This window comes from Hylaeus anthracinus, unplaced genomic scaffold (genome assembly GCF_026225885.1).
Source record: "Hylaeus anthracinus isolate JK02 unplaced genomic scaffold, UHH_iyHylAnth1.0_haploid 3, whole genome shotgun sequence".
Classification (NCBI taxonomy): domain Eukaryota; kingdom Metazoa; phylum Arthropoda; class Insecta; order Hymenoptera; family Colletidae; genus Hylaeus; species Hylaeus anthracinus.
The window spans coordinates 14,663,681-14,688,147 of record NW_026535284.1 but is presented as its reverse complement, the minus strand read 5'-3'; the positions used below and the strand labels follow the sequence as shown (position 1 = coordinate 14,688,147).

Here is a 24,467-nt window from a genome sequence, read left to right as displayed (position 1 = left end):
TATAGTTACAGTTCATATCTCAATCAATATACACAGTATACTCTGCATACCGAGATACTATTCCTATACTATACTATAATATACTATTTCCTAAAATTTTATTCCATTGAATATAAATTAATTAGACTAACCCAAAATTAATTTCTCAAGGAATTACTGCTCACGATTTCCTGATTTACTTACTATTTCTACCTCACTATTTTCTAACATTTAGATAAGATATTTCTATCTTTTATTACATAGGATATAAGTTCACTAGATTAACCCAAAATTAACATCCGAAGGAATTACTTCTTACGATTTCCTAATTTACTTTCTACTTCAACCTCGCTATTCGCCAACATTCTATTTCATAGGATATACTAGATTAACCCAAAAATTAATTTCTGAAGGAATTACTGCTGGCAAAACGCGATCCTCAGCGAGTAGCGCAATTTTTCACCCTCGAGAGGGTTCGCTAAAATGTTTCGCCTCGGATTTGCTACGGCTGAGTGACACGTACCACCCTGTACACAGCCGCGAGTAATATATCTCGAGCGTCGGGTTGTTCAGTCCCTCCTGGCAAGAGTATCGCAGTCGCTTACGTTTCGTATTTAGATCCGCGTTTAACCCAGAAGCAAACAAGAGCCGTACGAGAACAAAAAAAAAAAAATCTGTTCAACTCGTGTGTACCACCAGCGTGCATCAACTTCTGCGTTTCGCTCGTTTGGCGCAATTTTCACCGGTGCCGTGAATCTCGGAGGAGCCTCTTTTTCGCAATATTTACGGAGAACTGAAATGATAACGAGAGAAGGTTTAGAAACGAAGGTTGGATGGTTATGAAGAAAGGTTGCGATAGGATAGATATCGAGAGGAGAGATGTAATATATAGAGTGTATTATACAGGGTGTCCCAAAAGTCGGGGAGGAGCCGGAAATGGGGGGTAGCTGAGACGATTCTGAACAACAATTTCCTTTGCAAAAATGTCGGATGGGGCTTCGTTGAGAAGATATTAACGGAAAACACTGACCTATCAGAGCGCGAGGATGCTGGTGGAGCGACCGCGGGAGCGAAGACTACGCGCTTGGCGGTCGCGCTCATACGCTACCGCGGCCGCTCCAACAGTCTACGCGCGCTCTGATTGGTCGGGGTTTTCGCTTAATATCTCCTCAACGAAGCCACATCCGACATTTTTGCAAAGGAAATTGTTGTTCAGAATCGTCTCAGCTACCCCCCATTTCCGGCTCCTCCCCGACTTTTGGGACACCCTGTAGACCTTAGATATTAGAAGATTTAGAGGTTTTTTACAGGACGATTCTCTTGGTAGTTTTCCACGCAGGCTAGACGACGCCACCTGGTTCGACGCAAGGTTCTGTAAAGAATACGTGGACCTAGATAACCCTTACAGACCTACACCTAGACTAGATCCTACACATAAACAGAGGTTACTCTAGCGATTTTTAGAGGACATACGGGGAAACTAGATAGAGAATCTCTTTACTCACGGGAGTTGCTACTGCTATAACATATTACAATTATGTCTTGCTGCTTTGTCTAAGACTATACTAATCCCTTAAGCTACAACTACGTGCGAGACTCGTATATTCGGCCAAAACTGATTATCACGAGTCTGGCCCGTGATGTATCGAACTACTCGTTCCTTGACAATCGTATCGATGAAGTAGATCGGGACTTCAGGGACACCCTCTAGGTCAATTTCGCGGGATTCGATGGAACAGCAAAACGACGAGCGTTCGAACGACAAATTAAGCCGTACGACGGAAACGTTAGAGACCGATACGCGTTAAATGGATTATTGCATTATGCACGAGGCGCAAAAGTTCGTGGCGGGAAGCCTTTTATGCAATTTCGTGCCGGGAAAACGAAACCAAATAAGGTGACGCAAAACGGACAACGAGTAACGTCGACCAACCCTGTTGCGTGATCCCTTTATTCTGTCCCAGCTTCTCTAATGAACTGTCGTGCCGAGTAGCCTTTCGACCCCTTTCTTTCTTGGCCGGAGACGTTTCTAGATTCGATACGAGTTCAACTAAACAACCACCACCCGTACATCGTAATACTCTTCGATGTACCAACCTAACCATCCTACTTCTTTTCAAAATTGCGTACGTTATCCAATAACCTGTCTTTTTACTTTCCAGATATCCTTAATATCTGCAAAGCTTCGCATCGATCCGGCTGAAGATTAATTACTCGCGCAAGAAATTAGTGAAACTCGGAGGAAACGGAATGGATATCGGAAACCTTTCGTGTTCCCAAGAAACGCTCTGAATAACCATCATTTCTTCCCGATAAACATATTCGGTATCGATAGACGTAGACGTGCGTTTACACGATCAAGCTATTTGCACGAATCGGCTCGCACGAGTATATCGTATATAGTATGTGAACGCAGGCACGAAATTTGCGAAAGCCAAAAAGTTTGGCTCGAGTGAAAACTATCCCGACAGAAAATCGACTCGAGATTAGGCTTGAGATTGGTGCGTGTACGATGTTCAAGCCTCGGTTACGATCTCAGGCGTGCACGTTCGTCCAGATTTTCCATTTCGGACACAGTTACGATCTCGAGCACGTCCATTCGTCCAGATTTTCCATTTCGGACACAGCATCCTACAATTTCCGGGGTTCCTCGCTTCACAATTCTGCAAATCGAAACGAACGTATGAACAGCAATACTTCATTCGGTCAAATAGTTTAAGCATGTAAATGCAACGTAACACGATGCCTTCTTTGAATCTTTTTCCAAGACAAAAGACCCCGGTCGGTGACTAACGTTAACTACGTTAGAATTACGGTAATTTTTACGATAGAACTCTTTAAACAAATATTCACGCGAACGTTTCACGTTTCGCGTTACAATAATTGGTACCTCTCCGATCACGTAACTTCCTCTTTCTTCGAAAATGAACGTTACGTAAATTCGGTTGTGTAAACGGTGTAATAACTCCTACGGCTCGATTAATCGACCCGACTAATTGCACGAAAAAATGATTCGTCGGTGATTCACGACACGGATGCGTTTCTATTTTACGAATTCCCACTTTATTTTTGATATCCTAAATTATTTACCGACTCGATATTTCCGACCCGTCCTGTACACCGTCGTCCTGCGCCCGTCGAAGACCGTCGTCGAACCGACTACTTTTTCGGATTAACGAGACACGATCACCACTTGCATTTAGGCAGGTTGAATCATCGGAGACGCGATCGCGTAGTACACGGCGATATTTTCAGCGCGACTTGTCATATATTCGAAAATAAATCAGGGAAACGTACAGAAAGTTCGATCACGAAGTGGAACGATTCGCGTTTGTATTATAACGCATTTTTCTCGCGTGAGTAGACTCGAATTTGATCGGTGACGCTGGGGAATGGAGAGTTCTACTTAAAACTTGGTCGCGGTCCAACTTCTGTCCGAGATTTGTCTCCGATCTGGGTTCCACTTGTGGCTGAATTCTACGCGCGATTTTCCCGGAGATTTTCGCTCGTGACTAATTCCCTATTCGAATTCCTCGCGAAATCAGGGATGAGGAACGCAGCCATCGTTCGACTTGGTTCGACTGTCCAGGTTAAGGGCGCGACAGGTTATAATTCTTCTATAATTCTATATAATTCTTTGATAATATTTAAAGAGCATCGAGAACTTTAGGGAAACCGGTGATGGACAAAACCATAGCGATCGAATAAATCTGAAGCTCGCCGATATGTTTGTCTCGTTTCCTCTTTTGAACGTTTTCCCTGGGAAACTAATCGTAACGTTGTAAAACAGTAAGCCCGAGTTCGATGACGCGAAGTCGTTGCATCATCGAACGACGAAAGTTCGGACGACGGCGAAGACGTGACCAAAAAAGGCAACGACGAGTTTCTGAGGTTGGCTGTGCAACGAACGAGACACGTCGCATAGCTCGAAGTTATTGCTGGTCGAATTCTACCGGGGGGCCAATGCCTGCCAAGAGAGACAAGTCGGAGAGAAGGAAATCGTTTTGTTGCGTCGGGTTCGACACACGTGGCCTGACGTATCTACGGACACTTACACTAGATTAACTCTATGACGAGGTGTAGGACGAATAAATTAAATTAAATCGCGATTGATTAATTGACAAAGGGTATACGTAGATGTTCGGGTCCTCCGGGTCTCTGACTGTTTCTACAAAGTCACACGGCGATCCTGGTAACAGTGACCTTTCGATGAACGAAAAAAGGAACTAATAACGCGTGTCCTCGGTAGAGAGGTCACTCGCGGTTAGAAAAAGCTTATTTCGTGGGTCGAATTACGTATTCTGTCGTTGGGCGCGCCACGAGGCATTCTTGTCGCGTACGCTGCTTCGTCAACAATCTTCAACGCCATAAAAATTGAAGATGTATGATCGAATTCTGGCGATAATAACCTATAACAAAAACATCGAAATCAATGATTCTTGAAACGTTTGTACGTTTTCATTTGTTATTCATGGGTCTGTCTGCTCGGTAGCTAAATACTGCTCCGTCGCCGAGAAGCGTTAGCAACACGTGTTACTCTCGAAGTTTACGACTTAATTGTAGACGCGCGTAACAGGATTCGGTTAGAGCAATAAACTAGATTAGGGTTAGGTAGAAGGATCGGTGAACTCTGACTCGGGCATACGTCGGGAAATCAAAGCCATCTGTCGCGAGTTTGCGATACGCTTTCAGCGACGTTTGCATTAAGCTAGGGGACACTCGAGATAGTCTCGAGTAGCTTTTTTCGGTCCGCGGTAGTTTCCCGCGATCGAGGAACATATGGCATCCTCGAAACCACTTTTCCCGCCTTTTTTCTTCCAAGTCTGCCAGGTGCTAACCGCGAAACGTTTTACCCACGATTCGAACGTATTTGAATGACTCGTTAAAAAAAATTGTAAAAAAAAAGAAACCACGTTTGATTACGTCGAGATAATGTTTATACGAAGCTACGAATTGCTTTCCAAGCTTTCCAGCTTTCAAGCTGGATACGGAGTGTCACGAATGAAATGAAAGATGACATGGGAAGCCCCACGCGAACGTTTAAGAGCATCGATTGGGAAAGCTTTATATTCTATTGCAATTTACGCTATTCGTAACTGCAGCAATGTCACAGTCGATTTGTACAGGGTGTCCCGAAAGTCGGGGAGGAGCCGGAAATGGGGGGTAGCTGAGACGATTCTGAACAACAATTTCCTTTGCAAAAATGTCGGATGAGGCTTCGTTGAGGAGATATTAACGGAAAACACTGACCAATCAGAGCGCGCGTAGACCGATGGAGCGGCCGCGGTAGCGTATGAGCGCTGTCGCCTAGCGCGTAGCCTACGCTCAACCGGCATACTCGCGCTCTGATTGGTCGGGGTTTTCGCTTAATATCTCCTCAACGAAGCCCCATCCGACATTTTTGCAAAGGAAATTGTTGTTCGGAATCGTCTCAGTTACCTCCCATTTCCGGCTCCTCCCCGACTTTTGGGACACCCTGTATATACCCACATAGTTGCTGCGGAGGACAAACAGGCTACCTGACTTGCACGATGAACTGGAATTAGCTTACAGTCTAAATTCAGGGACTCGATGAATATATCTAACAACCTAAAATTTCGATTTCACTCGAACGATACTCGCGACTGCGACGCCGATGCGAACTCAACGGGTGCGTTCCTTGCATACCGACTACGTCGCATTGCTGCAGAAATATTATGGCGAGGCCGCAGATGGCCCGACCGAAAAGGAACAAGATTCTCCATCGCGATCCACGCGTCAAAGGTGAAAGCTTCGGGGGGCCAAAAATAAGCAAATTCGCACAAGTCTTTTTTATTCTTTGCGCTCGCTGCGAGCGCGCCAAACGCTGTACTAAAACTCAACTTTCTACTTGCACGACTTCTTAAAGCTGCTGCCACCCTATAATACACAGGGAACCCACTTAAAACGAAAGAAATCGAAAGCTATACAACCTTCAGCAACATGGTCAATGATTGACGAATCCCCTCGTGTTCTAGGTAGTGGTACTTTGTATCGAAACGTTCGTCTTGTTACACGTTTGCACTTTGAGAAGTCTAGCGGCCTGACCTACGGCACTGAATATCTATTCTAAACCTTTGCAGGACTACTTCCTTTCGTCACATAACTCTGTTTCGACTGCGGTCGAGATCACAAATGATCCGTGGTTCGCGAGGATCGATAACAAAGAGGTGATCGAATAGAGGGGACTGCTATTGCCGCGTGGCGGCAGATGTCGCAAACGTGCCCTAATCTATTCTCTCGGGGGGCCCTTTGTGCGCATAATATTCTTATGTAAACAACAGGATATCTAAAATGTGACACGAAGTTAGAATAAATATCTAGTAACTGTAATTCCAAATAAATTAATATTTCTAAAAAAAAAAGCTACTTCCTATTTTTAATAAAAATATATATATATATATATCTGAATTCGTGCACCAAGTTTTGCGTATATACAGGGTACACTCGAATCGTTTAAGATACGCATTGAATGCGTTTGTATGGCTGGTGCATGTGGCGTGTGTCGCGCCCCGTCGTTAATACCGTTCGTGCGAATTGAATGCGTTCGCAGGCGAGCTAACGTTTCTGTACCACGCGTTCGATGACTCAATGACGACGGCGTGGTGGGGCGCCCCCCAGGGGAACGATCGTGTGAGGCTCTGCCGAGCACGAGTGTATGCGTCGAGCCACGTGTGGAACTGCTATCCGCATAAATCTACTCGCGTTATCCCTGCTGTTCTCCTCGTATTTACCTCGCGTTTCGTGCTGCACAGGGATCAATCTAAACCGCCAATAACGTTCGAACTAACGGGGGGAAAAGAACAGCACGTGAACTCGGCTATCCACGTGAAATAAATTATCTCAACTATCTGCGGTGATATATGATCCCGACGATAATTGTTTTATCTCTAGTATTTTTTTTATCTCTAGGTATTCCCCGATAAGTAAAAAAATTAGAATATGCCCTTGACGGAGTAAGGAGCGTGGCGAATATTAATAACTGGTTGCAACGATAAACGAGACGTATAAATACTTTCCTCTCGGTTTGAAAGGTTCCAAGGGTATCGTATAATTGACTTCGGGTTCGTTAACGCGGAAGGAACCGTGATATTATTAGCGGACGTGGAAGTCTCCTATCACCCGGCGATAAAAATGCTCGGTCCTCACGTGTCGCGACTTAAAAACAGCAAACCTTTGGCACGGCCTACCGAACGGACCTCCACCGAGTTATTTGCGGCCTGCCCAAGCGTCGTTAAGGAACCCCGTGTGTCTGATCGTGACACCAACGTGGTGACACACGTGACCGAGTTTTCCAGTCTCCATAATCGAAACACCGACTCTTTCGAACGCGTGCGAGAGAATGCCTACAATAAAAATCAAGGTTTCCGTTAATACAGCTTGCAAATTGAAAGAATTATGGAACTTTACAGAAAGAATCTACCCGTCTGAGGCCGTCAGCTAATAAGTCTATCCTTTAAGTCGCGTCTCTTCGAGCAAGGTGAGTTTCTTCAAGGAAAGGTGGAAGGCGTCTCAGGGGTGAGGAAAAGGCGATCGGTGTTTCCCAGCGTACAATCGTCTATTTCGACCGGCCACGTGGGTGATGAATAAGAGGCGCTGGCCCCGCGAGGGTACCTAACCTCACCTAACCGAGCCGAAAGCCCCGGTAAACGGCCTCTGCAGAATGCAGAGTGGCCAGCGGAGTCGCGTTTCTTCGTTTGACGAAGCGGCGACGCGGTCTCTCCCTTCCGAAAGCGCAAGACTTCAGCCTCGCTCTCAGATTAGGCTTCTCGCTTCGTCCGGCTCGCGGATATATTTACCATCCCGTTCAAATCATTCTCCGCGGCCTGACCTGACCGCACACCGTAGCTGGATTCGCGTCCATCCATTACTCCGGAGTTCCTCAAACTTCATCGATTCTTGTTCATCTCGGCAATGGACAAGGTCTGTATCTAGATAAAAGAAATTCAAATACCGAATAAGATATATTCCTGTGATCGATTATTTCTAAGAAAAAGAAAAATCTAACGCAGAACGTTATTCGGTTGAATCGTTGATTGCTCGAATGCCCCCTTGGGACTTTCGGGGAGTTGGAATAGAAATGGGCATCTGGCGAACCTCGTAGCCCCCTGTGACCCATTCCACAAGAATATTATCGAATAATTCTAACGACCGACTGCGCATTTCGTTCCGGGGTGCGATAGACGGATCCGAGAGCAACTATGTTTCCCTGAAACGTTTCAGGGAAACGTACGTGGACACGCCCGCGGATAGGAGTTAGGTACATTTATTACAACACGCTCGATTTAACGTAACACTACCGTCCGTACGCACGCTGCCTTGATGTTCGTTCTACGGCTGGTTATATTTACCGTCTCGTTAAAATCATTCTCCGCGGTCTGTCCAGAGGAACTGCACTCTCGTGGGCGGACCCAACTGCAGCATCTTCCTGCACGTTTGTGCATGCAACCGACTCGTTTTACGAGGGCTTGCATATACACAGGGGATATCGATGCTTCGATGCGATGGCTGCGAATTCCAGACAATTGTCGGGAATTCTCTCAGGAAGTCTCCAACTTCGTATAATAATTGAAATCGTTCAACATAAATTAATCTCTGGACTTTCTACAGATATCGTTATCGTTTTATATTTTTAGGTCGAGCGAACAAATTCATAAGCTAATGTTACGTATGCGAATAGATGTAAATATTGTAGTGCTCTCATTGTAAAATCAAATCCCGAATAAAACGAATAAACGGAGCGTGGAACAGATAGTTTGTTACGTCAACTAATCAATCAACCAAACAATTATCTACTCTTGGAAGCGAATCGTGTAGGTAGCGCTAATCTGTAGAAACCTCGGCGTCTGGTCTCTTAGAGATCTAATTATTTCGAGTAGCGTATTTAGCGTCGACTCCGTATATTTAGATACCGTTCGCGATACAAGTCTAAAACGCGAGAACAAGATGCAATTACAGATCCCGCCTAGACAAGACCAGAACAAAGGAAAGCAAGCGAGTAACTCCTTATTCGCCCGTACCATTCTCACAGTCACTTTCTTCGATTATGCATGGCCAGAAAAGACGAGCCACGTTCGCGAAAGTAACCGTGCACGTACATAGGCATCGTCTGATCCTTCCACGAAGATACTTTATTGTATCGTACTACCGAGAAAGCTCTGGGGGCTCCTCTAATTTCACCTGTTCGCCAGGTAAAGCTAAACGACTCGCATTCGAGTGACAAGCACGACTAATTGTGCTCGAGAGCAGAATGGCATTTATACCGGAGATGAGGAACATGGAATAAAATGTTTCTAGTAAAAGTATCGTCGTTATCAAATAGATCCTAGATTGTTGAATTCCGTATTCTTGAATAGCTTCGGGTCAAAATAAATACGATCTCTGGTATGTAGAAGCGCAGATTACAGATGAGCAACCCTGTGAAAATTTGTGTACAGTATTAGAATTAATGTTACCAAAATTAATCGGTAGATATCAACTTTCAGTCCCATTTTGGGCCCGAAATGATTTTTATGAGGGTCATATATGTTCAGTAAATAAAATTCGTTTGTAACAAAAAAAAAAAATGTGTTATTTTTTCCATTTCTGATGGGGTTAAAATAAAAGGAATTCTACTTAAACTACGTCTCTCGAGAGGTTAACTCGTCTAAACGTAAATTAGTCGATAATAAAGAACGAAGCTATTGATAATCCGTAATCGACAGTTTATCGCGAGGATACCGTACGATCGCGTCTAAATTAATTGGCCATCTTGAACGCTTCCCAGTTAACTGTAAAGCTCGCAATGGCGTTGAAATAGCTTGCGCTAACGCTTCCTAATCTCCCTGGGGTGTTTCTTTCTTTCTTTCTTTTTTTTTTAATTCTACACGTATCGTTCGAATGAAATTTTATCCGCATCTTTCCCCTATAGTCCCGTGGGATTTACCGTTTCGGCGTTATTTCGCCAAGGAATTAATCGGCACGCTTTCTATTATGGTCAACGATGGGAACAAGACGCAGAAAATAGCTCAAGATAATACGAGCGGAAAGTACTTTGCATAATTCATGACCGCGGGGGGAGTGTAGGCCAGGATCTATACGCTCGAGACTTCGTATCTGACAATCAAGATCACTTGCGGGCCCTCGTTTAATAATTATTTCCACCGCAAGAGTTATATACATACCCATTGTTCGCGCTAAGAGAATAGGCTGCTTTCCACCGACATTGTTCCAGCTTCGCGTTTTTTCAGACGTGTTTTCTATACTCCCCATATAGTATTTCACGAATTACGCGCCTTTCTACGGCGACGATGCAACTTTGTTGCTTTCACGAGCTTCTTATCGTCCGACGTTTACGACACTCGGGTGGCGCTGAATCGTTCCATGCAGGATACACGATGGATATAAGGTAGCTAGGAGATAAGGAGAACTTTGTTTCAGTAATAAATAATGGATATGCGACGTATTTACGCTAATTCGAGTCTAGACATCCGTTAGAGGTTGACAAGGGGTATATAGTACTGGAACAATACTTTGAATCGACTATTTCAACGATAATTGTCAAATGTACGCGAACCTGTCTCGTAACGCCGCCATCTTGAATTCCTGTACAGCGCCGTCATCTTGAATTCCTGTACAGCGCCACCATACGACTGTCGTTGGAATTAAACCTGGGCCTACTTGTCGAAGTTTTCAATGTCCGAGTACATTGAAATATTTTATTCAAATAATACTACAGACTCGTTGCGGAGGTGGCGATAAACAACGTCTAAACTGATCAATTCTGTACCCCTTTTTTTACAATCCGCAAACCCTACGTGCATTCATTCAGGGTAGCCCACGCGTGTAATTCGCAATACAAAGCTTCCCAACCCACGCGATAAATTTATACTGTTCCCCCGGTCTCCCGATAATAGCGTTTTCCATAAATTAATTATTCCCGGGCGTCGTACAATCGTCGCGAACTAAAACCGTTTGCACCCGCTGCATTTTACGCCCCTGGCCGCGGATATGAAAACGCGGGATTAGCCCTCGTAGCGGCGATGGAACCAGACCATTCTCGCCTCCCTCCGTCCTCGCGGACGATATTAATAATATATCCTTTCGACAAACAACTTATCGAGCCGCTCGTCCCTTCGACGAGCCTCAAGTGTCTTTTACCACGTCGTAAAACCAAACCGCAAACACTTTTTGCAATAGCGCAACTTTTATATTTCCAAGTATTTGCCGATCAACTATTTTACGATTCCGTTGACTTCTAGCGAGTTCTACGTGCTCCTACGTGACAGGGCAAACTAAATTAAAACGTTCGTTAAATAAAGTATTCTAAGATTTAAGAAGATTTGAATCCAGAACATTCTCAGATCCGCAGTTCGAACGCTTTACCTACATCAGTGATGGGCAGAACCGTAGGCTTCGAATAAATCTGAAGTGTGCCGATATGTTTCTCTCGTTTCCTCATTTGAACATTTTCCAAAGAAGGAAACGAGACAAACACACATCTGCAATCTTCAGATTTATTCGAAGCCTGGGGTTTTGCCCATCTCTGATCTACATACACGACGCGAGTCAATCTTGTCGGGTATGATATTACGGTACAGTTGTTTGGACTCGCGTATAATATTTGTTGCACGAAACGTCGAGAGCAGAGATTAATGGGGAGCGACGGTTTGGCCGTTCGAAACGATATCAGAAGTCGGATCGCAGCTGAAAGCAGGGAGGCCCGACAGACGCGCGCAGCCCGTAAATTATTCTCGTCCGTCGTAAACATTAAACAAGCATCGTTCGTACGTACGTTCGCCCTGGGATGACGAAGAAAGAAAGAAAGTTCCACTTTTACCGTGGCTCTACTCGCTCCTGACGAGAAGCTTTCGAGCCGTGGCGATTTAAGCATTGTTGCGTCAATATACCGTGGTTCGATTCAATTTCAACCATACACGCGGCCTTTATGTTTGCTGCCAATTATTCGCTAACACCCGTGCGCGTAATAACGAAAGGAAACGATCCTAAATGTCAACAACGATGGCACGCTTTTTACTCTTTGCACTGTTATGTGTGTGTACTCAATAATGAAGATATTTGTAAAGCAATCGACATCAAGGATATTGGTTATGTTACTATCTCTCTTATTTCCGTGGTCAGGTCTCAACAAACTGATCGGTAAAAAAGTTTAGAATGAACAAAGTACGAACGAAAAAGTAATCAGGTATTCTGTATTCAACGTACAAAAATCACGTTCTACCGGGGAAGCCATTACTGGACGTTCTTATTTACGTAAAATACCACGGTGGCTACGAGCTATATATTTCTCATTTTATTAACCGACTTCGTAAAGGAGAAGGTTACTCGATTCGACATTTTTTTTTTTTTGCGTAGACGAGTATATTTTTGTACATTATAATACACTTGACGTAAACCGAGATACGTCACGATGATATATTACCAAATTTTGTATCGATCGATCTACCGCGGAACGAAACTTACGATTACTGAAAGTGGGACGCAATTTGGGCACCTTACGTACTTTTTACCACTTCGTCTTATATTTGCTCCACATGCTCAGCAGCGCGAATAATTCACGCGGCCAAAACAGATTACCACGAAAGTGGAATACGTTTTTCAGCGAGACATCAACAAAAAACGACCTTAAGAGCTGTAATAGTGTTTGCTCGGCGCCCTCTGGAATCGTTACAAAATAGCTAACAGCGCTGTCCCATTTAAGAGTTAACCGAGAACGATTCCCCTTCTACAAAAATAATATTCTTGTGGCTGTTACGTTTTCGTTTACGCTACTTTCGATAACACCCGGTGCACGGTTTTTGTCTTTCGGTTCAAGGGACCGTGTTGAACAGCGAGATAATTGGTAGGTTTCGAACGCTCCAATGAAAGCGAGGCATGTCGTTATATATTCGACGGCCTCAAACTGCCGTCGAAATTAAACGATATACATAATCTGCAAATAACTTCGCTTTCGTGGATTACATAATAGTCATCCTTATGCCCTACTTGCGATACATTACGAAACTCGAGGGAGTTTTACATAATAAACGCTGAAAAAGGCGTCGAGCATACTAAATATCCTACGAAATCACGAATCCTCGGGATTATCTACAACTGACTCGCGCGAGCATATTGTTAAAGTCCTGTTAACCAGTCCACTCGTACCAACTGTCTAATTCATTCTGCATCATTTTCCCCATGAATAATCGTATTACCCTTCGATACGTTTGCTATCTCGTGTATCGTGTCCATGCTCCTTCTGAACGCCATAAGACCAGTTAGATTAAGTCATGTTTGAGAGACTCTATCGCTGACGATTACACGAGCTTATCTACCCTTGCAGCGAATCAACTCGTCCTACTGTGTAAACTTGGCCGAATGAATAGCCGCCATAAAGACCATAGAATTATCCATGCGCGGGAAGACGCATGGGTATTCCAACCTAACCTCGCGCGAACCGTGAGCAGAGATCTCTTCCGGAAAATTTATGCACTCCACACCTTTTACTTATTATCGAGTAGTTGCAAGTAACGCAAGTAGTGCAAAGTAATTGTTACACGGGTTCCCGTATTCTAATTGATCGATAGCGGTTGCACGGAAGTCCGCGTTTTAATTAATTAACATCTACGGTATATTGTCGCGTCACTCGAGACACTTTGAAGGGACACAATGAAACCTCTTTTTCATTCCAACAGTCAATTAACAACTCGTGCTTCCAATGTTTTAGTTAAATTAAAATCCAGTTATGTATACACGATGGTATACAGGGTGTCCCAAAAATGTTGGAAGTCGTTGAAAGAGGTGGTTCGGGAGGTGATTTGAAACAACTTTTTCCTTGGCAAAAATGTTGTCCGAGGGTTATTGAAGAAGATATTAACAGAAAACCCCGACCAATCAGAGCGCGAGTATGCCGGTGGAGCGGCCGCGGTAGCGTACGAGAGCGGCCACCTAGCGCGACCGCTACATCGGTATCCGCGCGCTCTGATTGGTCAGTGTTTTCCGTTAATATCTCCGCAACGAAGCCTCGGACAATACTTTCGTTAAGGAAAAAGTTGTTTAGAATCACCCCCCGAACCACCCCTTTCAACGACTTCCAACATTTTTAGGACACTGTATATGATGGTCGTTCGGGAATACAGAAGAGGGGAAGGGTTAAAAGCGGATGAATTCGAGAAGACGGAAGACGATACGACCGTCTGGTCAAACGTAGGCGTATACGCGGGTTAATTGACAAATCGATAGTTCTCCGAACATCGGGCTAATCGGGTGAAAGACCCCTTCACGGCAAAGCACACAAAAGAAACCCACGCCAGCACGACCAATAAATCTTCGACGAAAACAATTCCGACATTCCCTGGCCGAAAGCGTGACCGCGATATTATTTCTGACGAACCTTATTGTAACCCGGGGCCCAGCTCAGACACAATAACAAACAAAAAAATGGCCACGACCATTCTCAGGAGCGGGAACGACATCTGGTCGTGCCAGCTTCCGAGTCGAGACGAACCAAAGTCATTGTAAAATATTTCAAATTCTCATTTAATTCTTACTAAGCGCTTAGATATTAAACGATCTTCAAAATAAAACTGAAAATATTTCTCCTGTAATACTTCGAGTATCGATCGCTATCTAACCTGAAAGAATCATCAAAGGTCATCTAAAAAACACGAATTTTACCTTTACTAATAGATTGGTATTTCGAGTACAATTGATATTCAACGATCGAAAACGAAATTCGTACGTTCAGATTTCTATCGCACGTATATCATTAGATGAGATGTATATCATCACTCTCGATTAAATATAAGCGACCGTGACAAACAACTAATTACCGGAGGCTCGACACCGATATCTTTCCACTCGTTCTTATTGGAAGATAACATCCATCTGTCTAGGAAAGGGGGGACACGCCACTGATTTTACGAATCGATCGTTTCATTCGGACGAAACTAAGTTTCCTCGACAAATTGTTAACCCTCATCTGGATATTATTTTCGAATATTTATTAGTTCAAAAAATTTGCACTGCGATTAGAATACATACTATGCGTTTTCCTTTTACGAATTATTCTTCAAGGTTGGTACACCGCTTGCAACCATGTCCGTTACGATTTTTCAGGACCATGATAAAGGTAGTCTTTACTTTACTATTTAGATTCTACCTTTAAAAGAATATCGATGAAACGAGCTAATACGAGTTAAGAAATAACGAATATTCACTGCGTTCAGATGCAAGCACGATAGGATCGAACCTATCGCGAAGGGTGGAACGCAGTGGCGGATCTGGAGGTTCAAAGGGAGGAGCTAACAAAAAAGCGTGTAAGGGTTCGAGAATTCTCGAATCCAACCTCTAAACGTAATAAAAATTAGTAATTACTCGGTCTTCGTTTATCAAAAAAGAAAAAAATCTACCGATGCAAGAATAAGAATTCAAACTTACGTTAATAAATTTCGCGTTCGGACAATTAAAGCGTTAATCGATAAGATATCGAGAAGGCCATTGCCTCTTACCTCGCACACGACGTTGGGGATCCTCGAGGGATGAGTTTCTAATGTTCTGGCCGATCCTTGCCCGTCGTTTGCAGCGTGAAACACATTTATTCACGGGACGACGATGAGGCCGGTTTCGTCGAGGCGTGCCGATTGATTCTTCGATTGCCAATTTCATGCAGAAAGAAAGCTCGCGTCTTTCAGGATGCAGATTGGTTCAACGGTTCACAGTCTCTGCCCGATCATGTTCGCCTACACAAATAACGCACCACTTCGAAAGCACCTTCGCCGATCGACTGGCGACTAGACTCGTAGGGATCAGCGTTGCCTTACGCGAGAGTGATGCTCTCTCCAGCAACAGCCAGCGACAACTGGCGAGCAACGGCCAGCAACGAACCCTACCGTCTCTACCGCGCACCCTCTCGTCTATTGGTCGAGGCGTCAGGGAGGGGGAAGCGTTGGTGGTTGAAAATTCAAAATGTTCGCGCCTTGTCTTCGTGCAGGGATTCTCGTTTTTATTAACCTTAAATGTTATTATTGCTTAATTTAACATTGTAATCGAATAAAATGTACCTTTATATAAGTAAATATTTTTTACATTTACAAATATTTTACGTATATTCTTTCATGCTGTGGGTTAGAGTCATCAAAGCATTTTCCATGTTCTTTCTTTCGGCATCAGTTTTTAGAGTGTACCATATTTGCTCTAATTTCTTTTGCTGATACTTCTGGAAAATTCATACGCATACAATTAATCAAATTTACATTCTACAATCATATTTTGTAGTTACAATTGTACACACCAAAAAAATTAACTTACTTTGATAAAAAGAAAGCAATGCTTCATAGTTGCCCCCACATAGAGTATTTTTACTGATACCAAACGTCCTGCTATATCATTTATGAGTGGTATGGACTCTAATAGAAACCTGTGCGGGCCGTGTCTTGTTTTCACCAATGCTATCCTTGTGTGAGCGTTACAATACTTTGCTGAAAAATGTATATACTTTGAATTTAACATGAAGCTAAGAACATTATGATAGTACTAATTATATATTACCGCTAAAACCAGCTTTTATCGCAGCTACACCGAAATCACCATATAATTTCTGTACTATCTGGTTGATAGCAAAATGTAGAGCATTGATCTTCAGTGGGAAAGGCTTATTAGTCTTATCACCAAGGGTTATTTCAAACGTTATGTACCTGCAAATATATATTACAATCAATGACAATAAATAACATACGATAAAACCTCTAAGAAATTAATTTATTACCTGTTCTTAAAGCGTACCATGTTGTAGGTTATGTGACTCTCGTACAATTACGATGTTGCAAAAACTGTATTTAAGGTTAGAATTTGCGACAACGTATATAAAGAAAATATCATTTTACATACTTTGATAATATATTCCTGTTAAATTATGCATTTTGTACAATTTGACATGCAAAACATTACCACGTGCGTTACTTTCACTATTCGATGTGTAAGGTTTGACTAGGTCGTTGCCAAGACACTTGTGCACGTGCGTATTAAACCATGTGAACATATTTTACATTCTCTTATCCAACAATGAGATTTACAATCCTCGTTTCTAGTACATTCAGATTTTAATATTATTTTGTTTTCGTTTTTTGAAAGGTTAACATGACTTTGTATAAAATGTTTAAAAGTGTCGTTTGTGGTGTTGAAAGCCGTATAATGTTATTCAAGGTAACAGAATTTTTTATTACTCGTGTTTTCCTTGTACGGAATTACGTGCCTTCTGACTTATGTAATATTGTGATTTATTTCTAGCATTGATTCCATTGATCCGATGCTACTGTGCAACATGGAACGGATTATAGATTTCAATTCTTAAAGAATTATTAACATACAAGGATTTTTGAGGTAATGATACATTTTCTCTATACTATTTTTCCCCCTAATTCATTAACAATTTTACATAGGGTATAAACCGTTGCTTACAGTATTAGCAATCACATATTTCTTAACGCTATGTTATCTCAGGGTCATGTGATATTAAAAAGTCTATGATTACAGTAAAGCTCCTCTGATAACGATTATGTACTTCTAATTTATAGCTCACGATGATTCTGTTCAAAGCAGAACATTCAGTTGGCTTCTCCTGACAAAAGATATAAGACTCACAAGACTGTTTAAAGAGAAAGACATGGATTACTTTGTTGGTGTAGATGTGGGAACAGGAAGTGCTCGTGCTGCTTTGGTATCTTCTAAAGGGAAAATAATGAAGTTATCTACATGTCCAATTGAAATCTTTCACCCTGCTCCTAATTTCTATGAACAATCATCCGATAATATTTGGAGCGCAGTCTGTCATGTAGTAAAGGTATGACCTATAAAGAGTAAATAGTATTTACAGTCGTCATACATTTACTATTTTACTTTCAGTCAGTTGTAGCTGACATCTCTGCAGACAATGTGAAGGGTGTTGGGTTTGATGCTACTTGTTCATTGGTAGCAGTAGATGAAACAGGCTCACCGGTTACAGTGAGTCCAACAGGTACCCACATAAAAGTATTATATTATCTATCCTAAGTGTACCTTTGTATTATTGTAATTTTTATTGCAGGAGAAGACAAACAGAATGTTATACTATGGATGGATCACAGGGCACAGGAAGAAGCCGATTTCATAAATGCACAAGGTCATGAAATGCTCCAGTATGTCGGCGGAAAAGTGTCGTTGGAAATGGAGACTCCTAAAATGTTATGGTTAAAAAAAAATCTACCCTCGTCTTGGAATCGCGCAGCGTTACTTTTCGACCTGCCTGATTTCCTAACATGGAAAGCAACAGGTTCCGAATCAAGGTAATAAACTTATTGTATCCAAACGAATAACGCGAGCGACATGATACAACTTTCTAATCTGATTTCAGATCTCTCTGCTCTTTAGTATGTAAGTGGAATTATAGTGCTGATCCAGATGGTAACAACAAATGGAACGAAGAATTTTTCGACCAGATTCATTTGAAAGATCTTAAAAAAGATAATTGGAGAAAAATAGGTATAAATGATAGTTTTCCGTATTAGTTAAAGTTGCTTTCAAATAAATTCTAACGAACCGAACGAAAGTTATTTCGCTTGCATTATTCACTTTTTGATAAGTTGATTAACCTGTTTCGTGTTCATACAGATAATATGAAAATATTATTTTATTTTAATAAAGAGAACTATTAATACGAAGGTAATGATGTGAGAACTCCCGGGGATCCAGTTGGCCAGGGATTGTCAACAAAAGCTGCGTCTGAATTGGGACTCCTAAAAGGAACAGCAGTGGGTACTTCTCTTATTGATGCCCATGCTGGAGGACTCGGTATGATAGGCTGTTCTGTACCTGATGTATCGCTCAATTTACAAAGCAGATTAGGTATGAAAAACACTAACTAAATTACGTCTATGTAATTGAAGATACGAGAAAATTATAATCGCGTATTATTTTATTTTTTTATAGCGTTAATCTGTGGTACCTCAACCTGCCACATGATAGTCAATGAAAAGAAACTTTTCGTCAGTGGCGTTTGGGGACCATACTTCAGTGCCATGATCCCAGGATTATGGCTAAATGAAGGTGGCCAAAGCGCAACCGGAAAGTTACTCGATCACATAATTGACACACATCCCGCGACACCTGGAATTTTAAAAACTTTAAGTGGCAACAAGTGAGTTTACATACAGATCGACCACAGAACTAACATGACCAGTTTTTTTACTTTCTCTTATATAATTATTATCTAGACACATACAACAATACTTGTCTGAATTATTACAAAAAATGGCAGATCAAAGAGGTTTGAAAAATGTTTCGTATTTAACGAAAGATATTCACGTTTGGCCTGACTTTCATGGGAATCGCTCCCCTTTAGCCGATCCGAGTCTTAAAGGAATGGTAACGATACATCTTTTTTCATGAAAAAAAAAAAAAAAAAAAAAACAATTTTCGGATTTTTATCATTAAATATTGCGTAGATATCGGGATTATCTTTGTCGGTTGATCAAGAAAATCTGGCGTTATTGTATTTGGCAACAGTCCAAGCATTGACGGTACGAATCTTTATAGTACTTATGGGTTAAATATATTAACGCTACGGTAAAAAATAAATTAGACATTTCTCAACAGTATGGTACAAAGTACATTTTGGAAACATTGGAAGCTGCTGGTCATACCGTGGAGGAATTATTAGTTTGCGGCGGGCTAAGTCAAAACCCGTTGTTTATTCAAATACAAGCAGATGTATTAGGTCTGCCTGTACTTTGTCCCATTGAAAGGGAATCAGTATTGATAGGATCTGCAATTCTTGGATCTTACGCGGCTGGAAAATTTAATACTATCTACGATGCTATCAAAACAATGGGAGGATCTGCAAATATTGTTAAACCTAAAAGTGAATGTTACAAGTAAGCAGATACTTTTAATATTTTTTGTTTAAAAAATTTAAAGCACATGTCACCTCCCTTTTCTTGTTAGGTATCACATCCAGAAGTATCGAGTTTTCCGAAAAATGATACAACATCAGAAGGATTATAGAGAAATTATGAACGAAAATTTGTCGTAACTACCAACGCAAGTACTACATAGATACATTGTACGAAGAATCTCTCGATGAACGAATAGTGTAAAGAAGTACACTATTTATACAATTTTGTTATCAATTAAAATATATATTGTGTACACAGTTGATTATAAAGAAAATATTTTTGTTATGTATTTTACCTTTTATCTTTGTTTGTTATGAATAAACATGTACGCGAAACTATACGGAACAGTTCCTTATTCTACCATAACATATAAAATTCTATTGCTTTATTTGGTATTTAGGTATGAATTTGAAATTTACATATAATGTATTACAATGTTTTTGTTACAAATATTTTGGTACAAAACGCGTAATTTTACTTATTGCATATTTCTTGCTAAAATCGTTTAACAATACTCGTATAAACATATAATTATAACAATATTGCTAATTAATTGTTACAAAAATATTAAAAGTTTCTTAATTAAGACGTCCTTAATGAAAGATTTCCTTTTTTCAATATCATTATATAAACTTATAAAATGGTGTTATCAACTACTTAGGAATAAAAGGTACTAATATATAGTACACTTGGCGTTAATTTCGAATTACTTACGATGAGAAGAATATTTTCTTATCTTCCTAATTTGTAATATATCATTTTTCACCATATGAAATAACGACGTTATCACATAGTTCCCAAAAATTTTACAACCTTCGTATTCTATTCCTTTTTTAATGACGTGATTTAAGAAAAGAATGAAAATAATATTTGTATATCACAAAGTCGGTTTTATCACAAGGTATCCTGACACGATTTTTAACTTCAATGTCACCGATCCCCGTGAACTTCAATTGAAGTTGGAAAAATCCGACGATAATTAACTTACGCTATAGTTTATTTGCAGTATGTAATTTAAAATAATACTGGTATAAAGCTTTGGATAAAACTCTAGTTTTTTCGTTAAGTATTACAATTGTCGATAAGTATGTATAATATAAACTGACAATCATTCATGGACACCTATACCCTATTTATTCCTAATTTGAATGTTGGTACTAATTGCACCCCATGTATGTTTCGCTTTAATTTGATTAATTTCCTGCAATAATTTCTTTCGAACGAGTGACATTGTGCGCGTTTCAATTTCATTCAAATATTTCGAACTCCTTTAATTTTTAAGCAATTCAGTATTATATCAATATCATCGGCAGTCTTTTATACCTAGTTCTTCAATCTAAATTCATTAAAAAAAAGTGAAAAATCTTAAGCGAACAGTACCTTTCAAATGTGCTTTAACAGATTCAAGTTTCATATAATGATATAGCTCTAACTAGTCAACAATCGTCATAAACATTTAACTTCAAAATGATTTATATTCTGATATTTGGAAGACACAAAGTGCGTGTTTCAGTTAAACATTGAAACGTATTCTCTTCTTCATGAAGAAATTCATTATAGTATATATATATATATATATACTTGTTTTATAAGTATTATATTTTTTTCTTAATTTCAATAAGGCCATTGTGTGTAACAATTGCTATGCAACTTGTGCAATCGAGACGCGATAAAATTGCTAATTGGCAATCGTCACCCCTCTATTATTAAGTATTAATTCAAATCGCAATATTATTTTAGGAAACCTTAATTCGCGAAAAATAAATCATTCACTAACACATTGATATTGCTTGTAGTAACAGAAAAAACATACTAAAATTAGTGAAAATACTGAAAAAGTCAGTTCAAACGAAGCGGTAACATTCTGCAATATGATTAAGCATGTATTGAAATGCCATAGATGGAGACGTACCAAATCTCTGCCTCCACAAATGCTTCGATATTATACGTTGTCCCAGATTGTGAGTAGTTTCTTGAATGTCTTCGCAAATTTCGACGCTGGTTTGCCAAATTGTTTCTTAAAATGAAGATTAATTTTATGAAGAACAACACACCGAAAAACCAAAAAATTATATTGAAAAAAAATGTACAACATACATACCTAAATTACTAAGAAGTTTGCTTCTACCCGGCGGATCGAATTTCTGTAGGTGTTCAACGCTAATCACTTTATATTGTTTTAATTCTTGAAGCGACTCGTAACTGCAACAACGAGCTCGACTATTCGCGACAATATAACTACCTGGAGCACTGTGCTTCGAAATTTCTTTCAAGGCTTCTTTAACCATATTACATTTGTCAACATCTCCATGATATTTATCCACTTTGATTGGCTGAAATGAAATACATAATAGGTTAAAATCATTAAAAGTAGACTGAAACACTAATGGAGTATAGAGAGGAGAGATACCTCTGGTATTGCTTCAATCATATGTAACCACATCCGAGTTGGTATGGTATTTGCTTCTGCTATGCACACTATTGTATGAGAATTATTGTTACGCTTCTTGGCAGTAGTTATGTCTGAGGGGTTCTCGGTCATGTAGCCATTAGGAAATTCATCCACAATTAATATTGCACTTTGACCTCCCAAAACCCAATCTTCTGGATGAGTTGCTACATAATTCTCAGAAACTTCATCACACCTCTCATATACTTTCTTAACTACATGTTTCTTTATTTCTGAAATAGAATGAGGACATCTACAATTGCTTTTCTGGATATTATGTTAATAATTCAATGTAATTTTGTGTACCTAAATAATTGGCAGTGAGTTCGCTAGGTATCATTTGACACCACCCTAATATCAGTTGAAGGCACATTTTCAGGTCGCATTTGATTCCAAAGAAAAAGGAATTTTCTCTAATAGACTGCTTCCTCGTGCAGTTTGGACAAGACCAACTATATTTATCTACAATTCTAGCTTGATTCCAACCCAAACTTCTTCCCTTGCATTCGGGATGAGGACAGTTGGAAACAGTTCTGATTAAACTCATCTCTTTCAGCCAACCACATAGTTCTCCTTCGTGTCCTTGCTGTAGCATGGGACGTACCACCACATCAAAGTATCCTCCTTGATCCCCGAATCGTTCCAAGCATTGTCTGAAAGTGAATACACCGGTTAGAATAAAGAAATAAATGGATTTCTCAAACCTTTGTTTGGTAAATATGTACTAGAAATTACGAATTACGTAACGCGAAATAAAAAAAAGAAAAATAAAGTACGCGTTTAAACACACGTGAGCGAAGTAAACTTGGAACACCCATTGCACGTCAGAAGTGGGGGAGAAAAATCAATACTCCCCTGAGTTAAATATAACTTTCTTATTCTTAAAATAATGAAGGAAAAATTCATGAAATGTTAATTGTTGGAAGAATAGCAATCGATTGTTCCACGAATAAAGAAAGAACGTACGCGGTGTTATAAAACGAAGGATACGATAATAAATACCGATATCCTCGAGTAGCAGAAGCAACAAGTAAAATCAAATCGAAACTATTCTCGTGTGGAGCATTCGTTACCTCGCCTTAACTTTTGCGTTTTTCATCTTCAATGGGTAGAAGTCGCGCTCGACCGACACTAGATAGCTTCAAAGGAACAAATGAAAGCCTATAACATTTTTAAACCAACTAAAATGTAAACAAAAACGAGGAAACCAACAAGGAACCACAAAAGACCGCGGACAAACGTCGACCTCACGCATCCATCGCGCAGCGACTTGTACTGATTCGTCGAGATATGCGCTAACCACATAACGATGCATTCTGTACTCTGTCGATAAAAAAGATGCTAAATCAATTACTCAGTTCATAGATTTACTTGCTTTCCCATTTATAATTGGGAGCTGTGTCTGCCTGTACCGTCTCATTGTTGCTCATTGTCTGCCTTCGTATTTTAGTTTACGAGAACGATCGTCTTTCTTTTAAATGAGAGTTGGAGAGAGAGTCCTCGCTCAAATTTTATTGCTTAGTAGGGACCTTTTATTATCTTGGAAATAGAATCAGACAAGTTTTTAGAGTTCAAAATAAATTGTTATTATTCATTAAGCGCTCCTTGCAAGAAGCAACCCGATGCTCGTGATAATCACATCTTCACGTCCATTGAGGCGCGAGTAGTAATCAGCTTTTTATAATGTGAATTTTTTTAATATTCACTTGCTCCCTATTCCATATATAAACATTAATTCATTACCCTCTAGTATATATCGAAATAAAGAAATCTGTTTCGATTAAATACCTTTTGTATTTCATTTTGTTTTCATTTTTTTTTTCTTTTTTTTATTATGAACATGTTTTACAAAGCAAAATTGTGTAATGGTGGAAATGGTGGATATCGGTGGAGGCTGGAAACTACAGAATCAGTGTTGGTGGGCCACAATTCAACAAGATTTCCAGAAAAGTGAGTGCGGGTAAAGGGGGGCATCGGCACAGTAATATAAAAAGTACTGTTCAAGAGACAGCATGAAGGATTAGGCCGGCACATTCATTCAACAACTTTTTTTCTTTTTTTCTTTAGATACACACAAGTACACTGCACTTTCATATGTATGCTTTTTAAAACGA

The 24,467-nt window shown here is 40.4% G+C and overlaps 4 protein-coding genes across 7 annotated transcripts in view; 1 reads left to right on the top strand and 3 right to left on the bottom strand.

Moving 5' to 3' along the window:
- LOC128893729 (myosin-13) overlaps positions 1–15,818 on the bottom strand; it is a 29,397-nt gene extending 13,579 nt beyond the window's left edge. Inside the window, exons 1-2 of one of the 4 annotated variants that reach the window (XM_054154929.1) lie at positions 3,074–3,123; positions 2,615–2,642 (exon numbers count right to left, since the gene is read on the bottom strand). Coding sequence is in view for 1 of the 4 variants with exons in the window: in XM_054154924.1 (XP_054010899.1) it covers positions 7,797–7,865 (69 nt within the window). In the remaining 3 variants the exon portion in view is untranslated. Of the gene's footprint in view, positions 1–2,614; positions 2,643–3,073; positions 3,134–7,796; positions 7,881–15,485 lie in introns of those variants that run through there. The other 3 variants (XM_054154926.1, XM_054154924.1, XM_054154927.1) reach the window with 3 other exon arrangements.
- Positions 15,819–15,953: 135 nt separating this feature from the next.
- LOC128893741 (ribonuclease P/MRP protein subunit POP5) lies at positions 15,954–16,973 on the bottom strand. Its single transcript, XM_054154951.1, has 4 exons — positions 16,742–16,973; positions 16,525–16,670; positions 16,285–16,454; positions 15,954–16,192 (listed from the first exon to the last, which is right to left on the bottom strand). The coding sequence occupies exons 1-4, from the start codon at positions 16,759–16,761 to the stop codon at positions 16,076–16,078; spliced, it is 453 nt and encodes a 150-aa protein (XP_054010926.1). The 5' UTR covers positions 16,762–16,973; the 3' UTR covers positions 15,954–16,075.
- A 283-nt stretch (positions 16,974–17,256) lies between these two features.
- LOC128893732 (FGGY carbohydrate kinase domain-containing protein) lies at positions 17,257–20,244 on the top strand. Its single transcript, XM_054154936.1, has 11 exons — positions 17,257–17,355; positions 17,550–17,815; positions 17,878–17,989; positions 18,059–18,296; positions 18,365–18,492; positions 18,673–18,855; positions 18,940–19,147; positions 19,224–19,374; positions 19,455–19,529; positions 19,606–19,883; positions 19,954–20,244. The coding sequence occupies exons 2-11, from the start codon at positions 17,639–17,641 to the stop codon at positions 20,039–20,041; spliced, it is 1,638 nt and encodes a 545-aa protein (XP_054010911.1). The 5' UTR covers positions 17,257–17,355; positions 17,550–17,638; the 3' UTR covers positions 20,042–20,244.
- Positions 20,245–20,274: 30 nt separating this feature from the next.
- Positions 20,275–24,377, bottom strand: LOC128893734 (uncharacterized). The gene is made up of 5 exons (XM_054154940.1): positions 23,427–24,377; positions 22,660–23,006; positions 22,315–22,586; positions 22,006–22,237; positions 20,275–21,921 (listed from the first exon to the last, which is right to left on the bottom strand). The coding sequence occupies exons 1-5, from the start codon at positions 23,450–23,452 to the stop codon at positions 21,749–21,751; spliced, it is 1,050 nt and encodes a 349-aa protein (XP_054010915.1). The 5' UTR covers positions 23,453–24,377; the 3' UTR covers positions 20,275–21,748.
- Positions 24,378–24,467: the final 90 nt, after the last annotated feature.

Bases quoted from the DNA above. Each gene is read 5' to 3' on its own strand.
- LOC128893734 (XM_054154940.1), bottom strand. From the start codon at position 23,452: ATGAAAAACGCAAAAGTTAAGGCGAG. The intron at 22,238-22,314 runs GTATCTCTCCTC...ATTTCATTTCAG, and splicing joins TGATTGAAGCAATACCAGAG to CCAATCAAAGTGGATAAATA. The intron at 21,922-22,005 runs GTATGTATGTTG...CTTCATTTTAAG, and splicing joins CAAACTTCTTAGTAATTTAG to AAACAATTTGGCAAACCAGC.
- LOC128893732 (XM_054154936.1), top strand. From the start codon at position 17,639: ATGGATTACTTTGTTGGTGTAGATGTGGGAACAGGAAGTGCTCGTGCT. The intron at 19,375-19,454 runs GTAACGATACAT...AATATTGCGTAG, and splicing joins ATCCGAGTCTTAAAGGAATG to ATATCGGGATTATCTTTGTC. The intron at 19,884-19,953 runs GTAAGCAGATAC...TTTTCTTGTTAG, and splicing joins CCTAAAAGTGAATGTTACAA to GTATCACATCCAGAAGTATC.
- LOC128893741 (XM_054154951.1), bottom strand. From the start codon at position 16,761: ATGGTACGCTTTAAGAACAG. The intron at 16,455-16,524 runs GTAATATATAAT...TACATTTTTCAG, and splicing joins GATAAAAGCTGGTTTTAGCG to CAAAGTATTGTAACGCTCAC. The intron at 16,193-16,284 runs GTAAGTTAATTT...TGAATTTTCCAG, and splicing joins ATTGCTTTCTTTTTATCAAA to AAGTATCAGCAAAAGAAATT.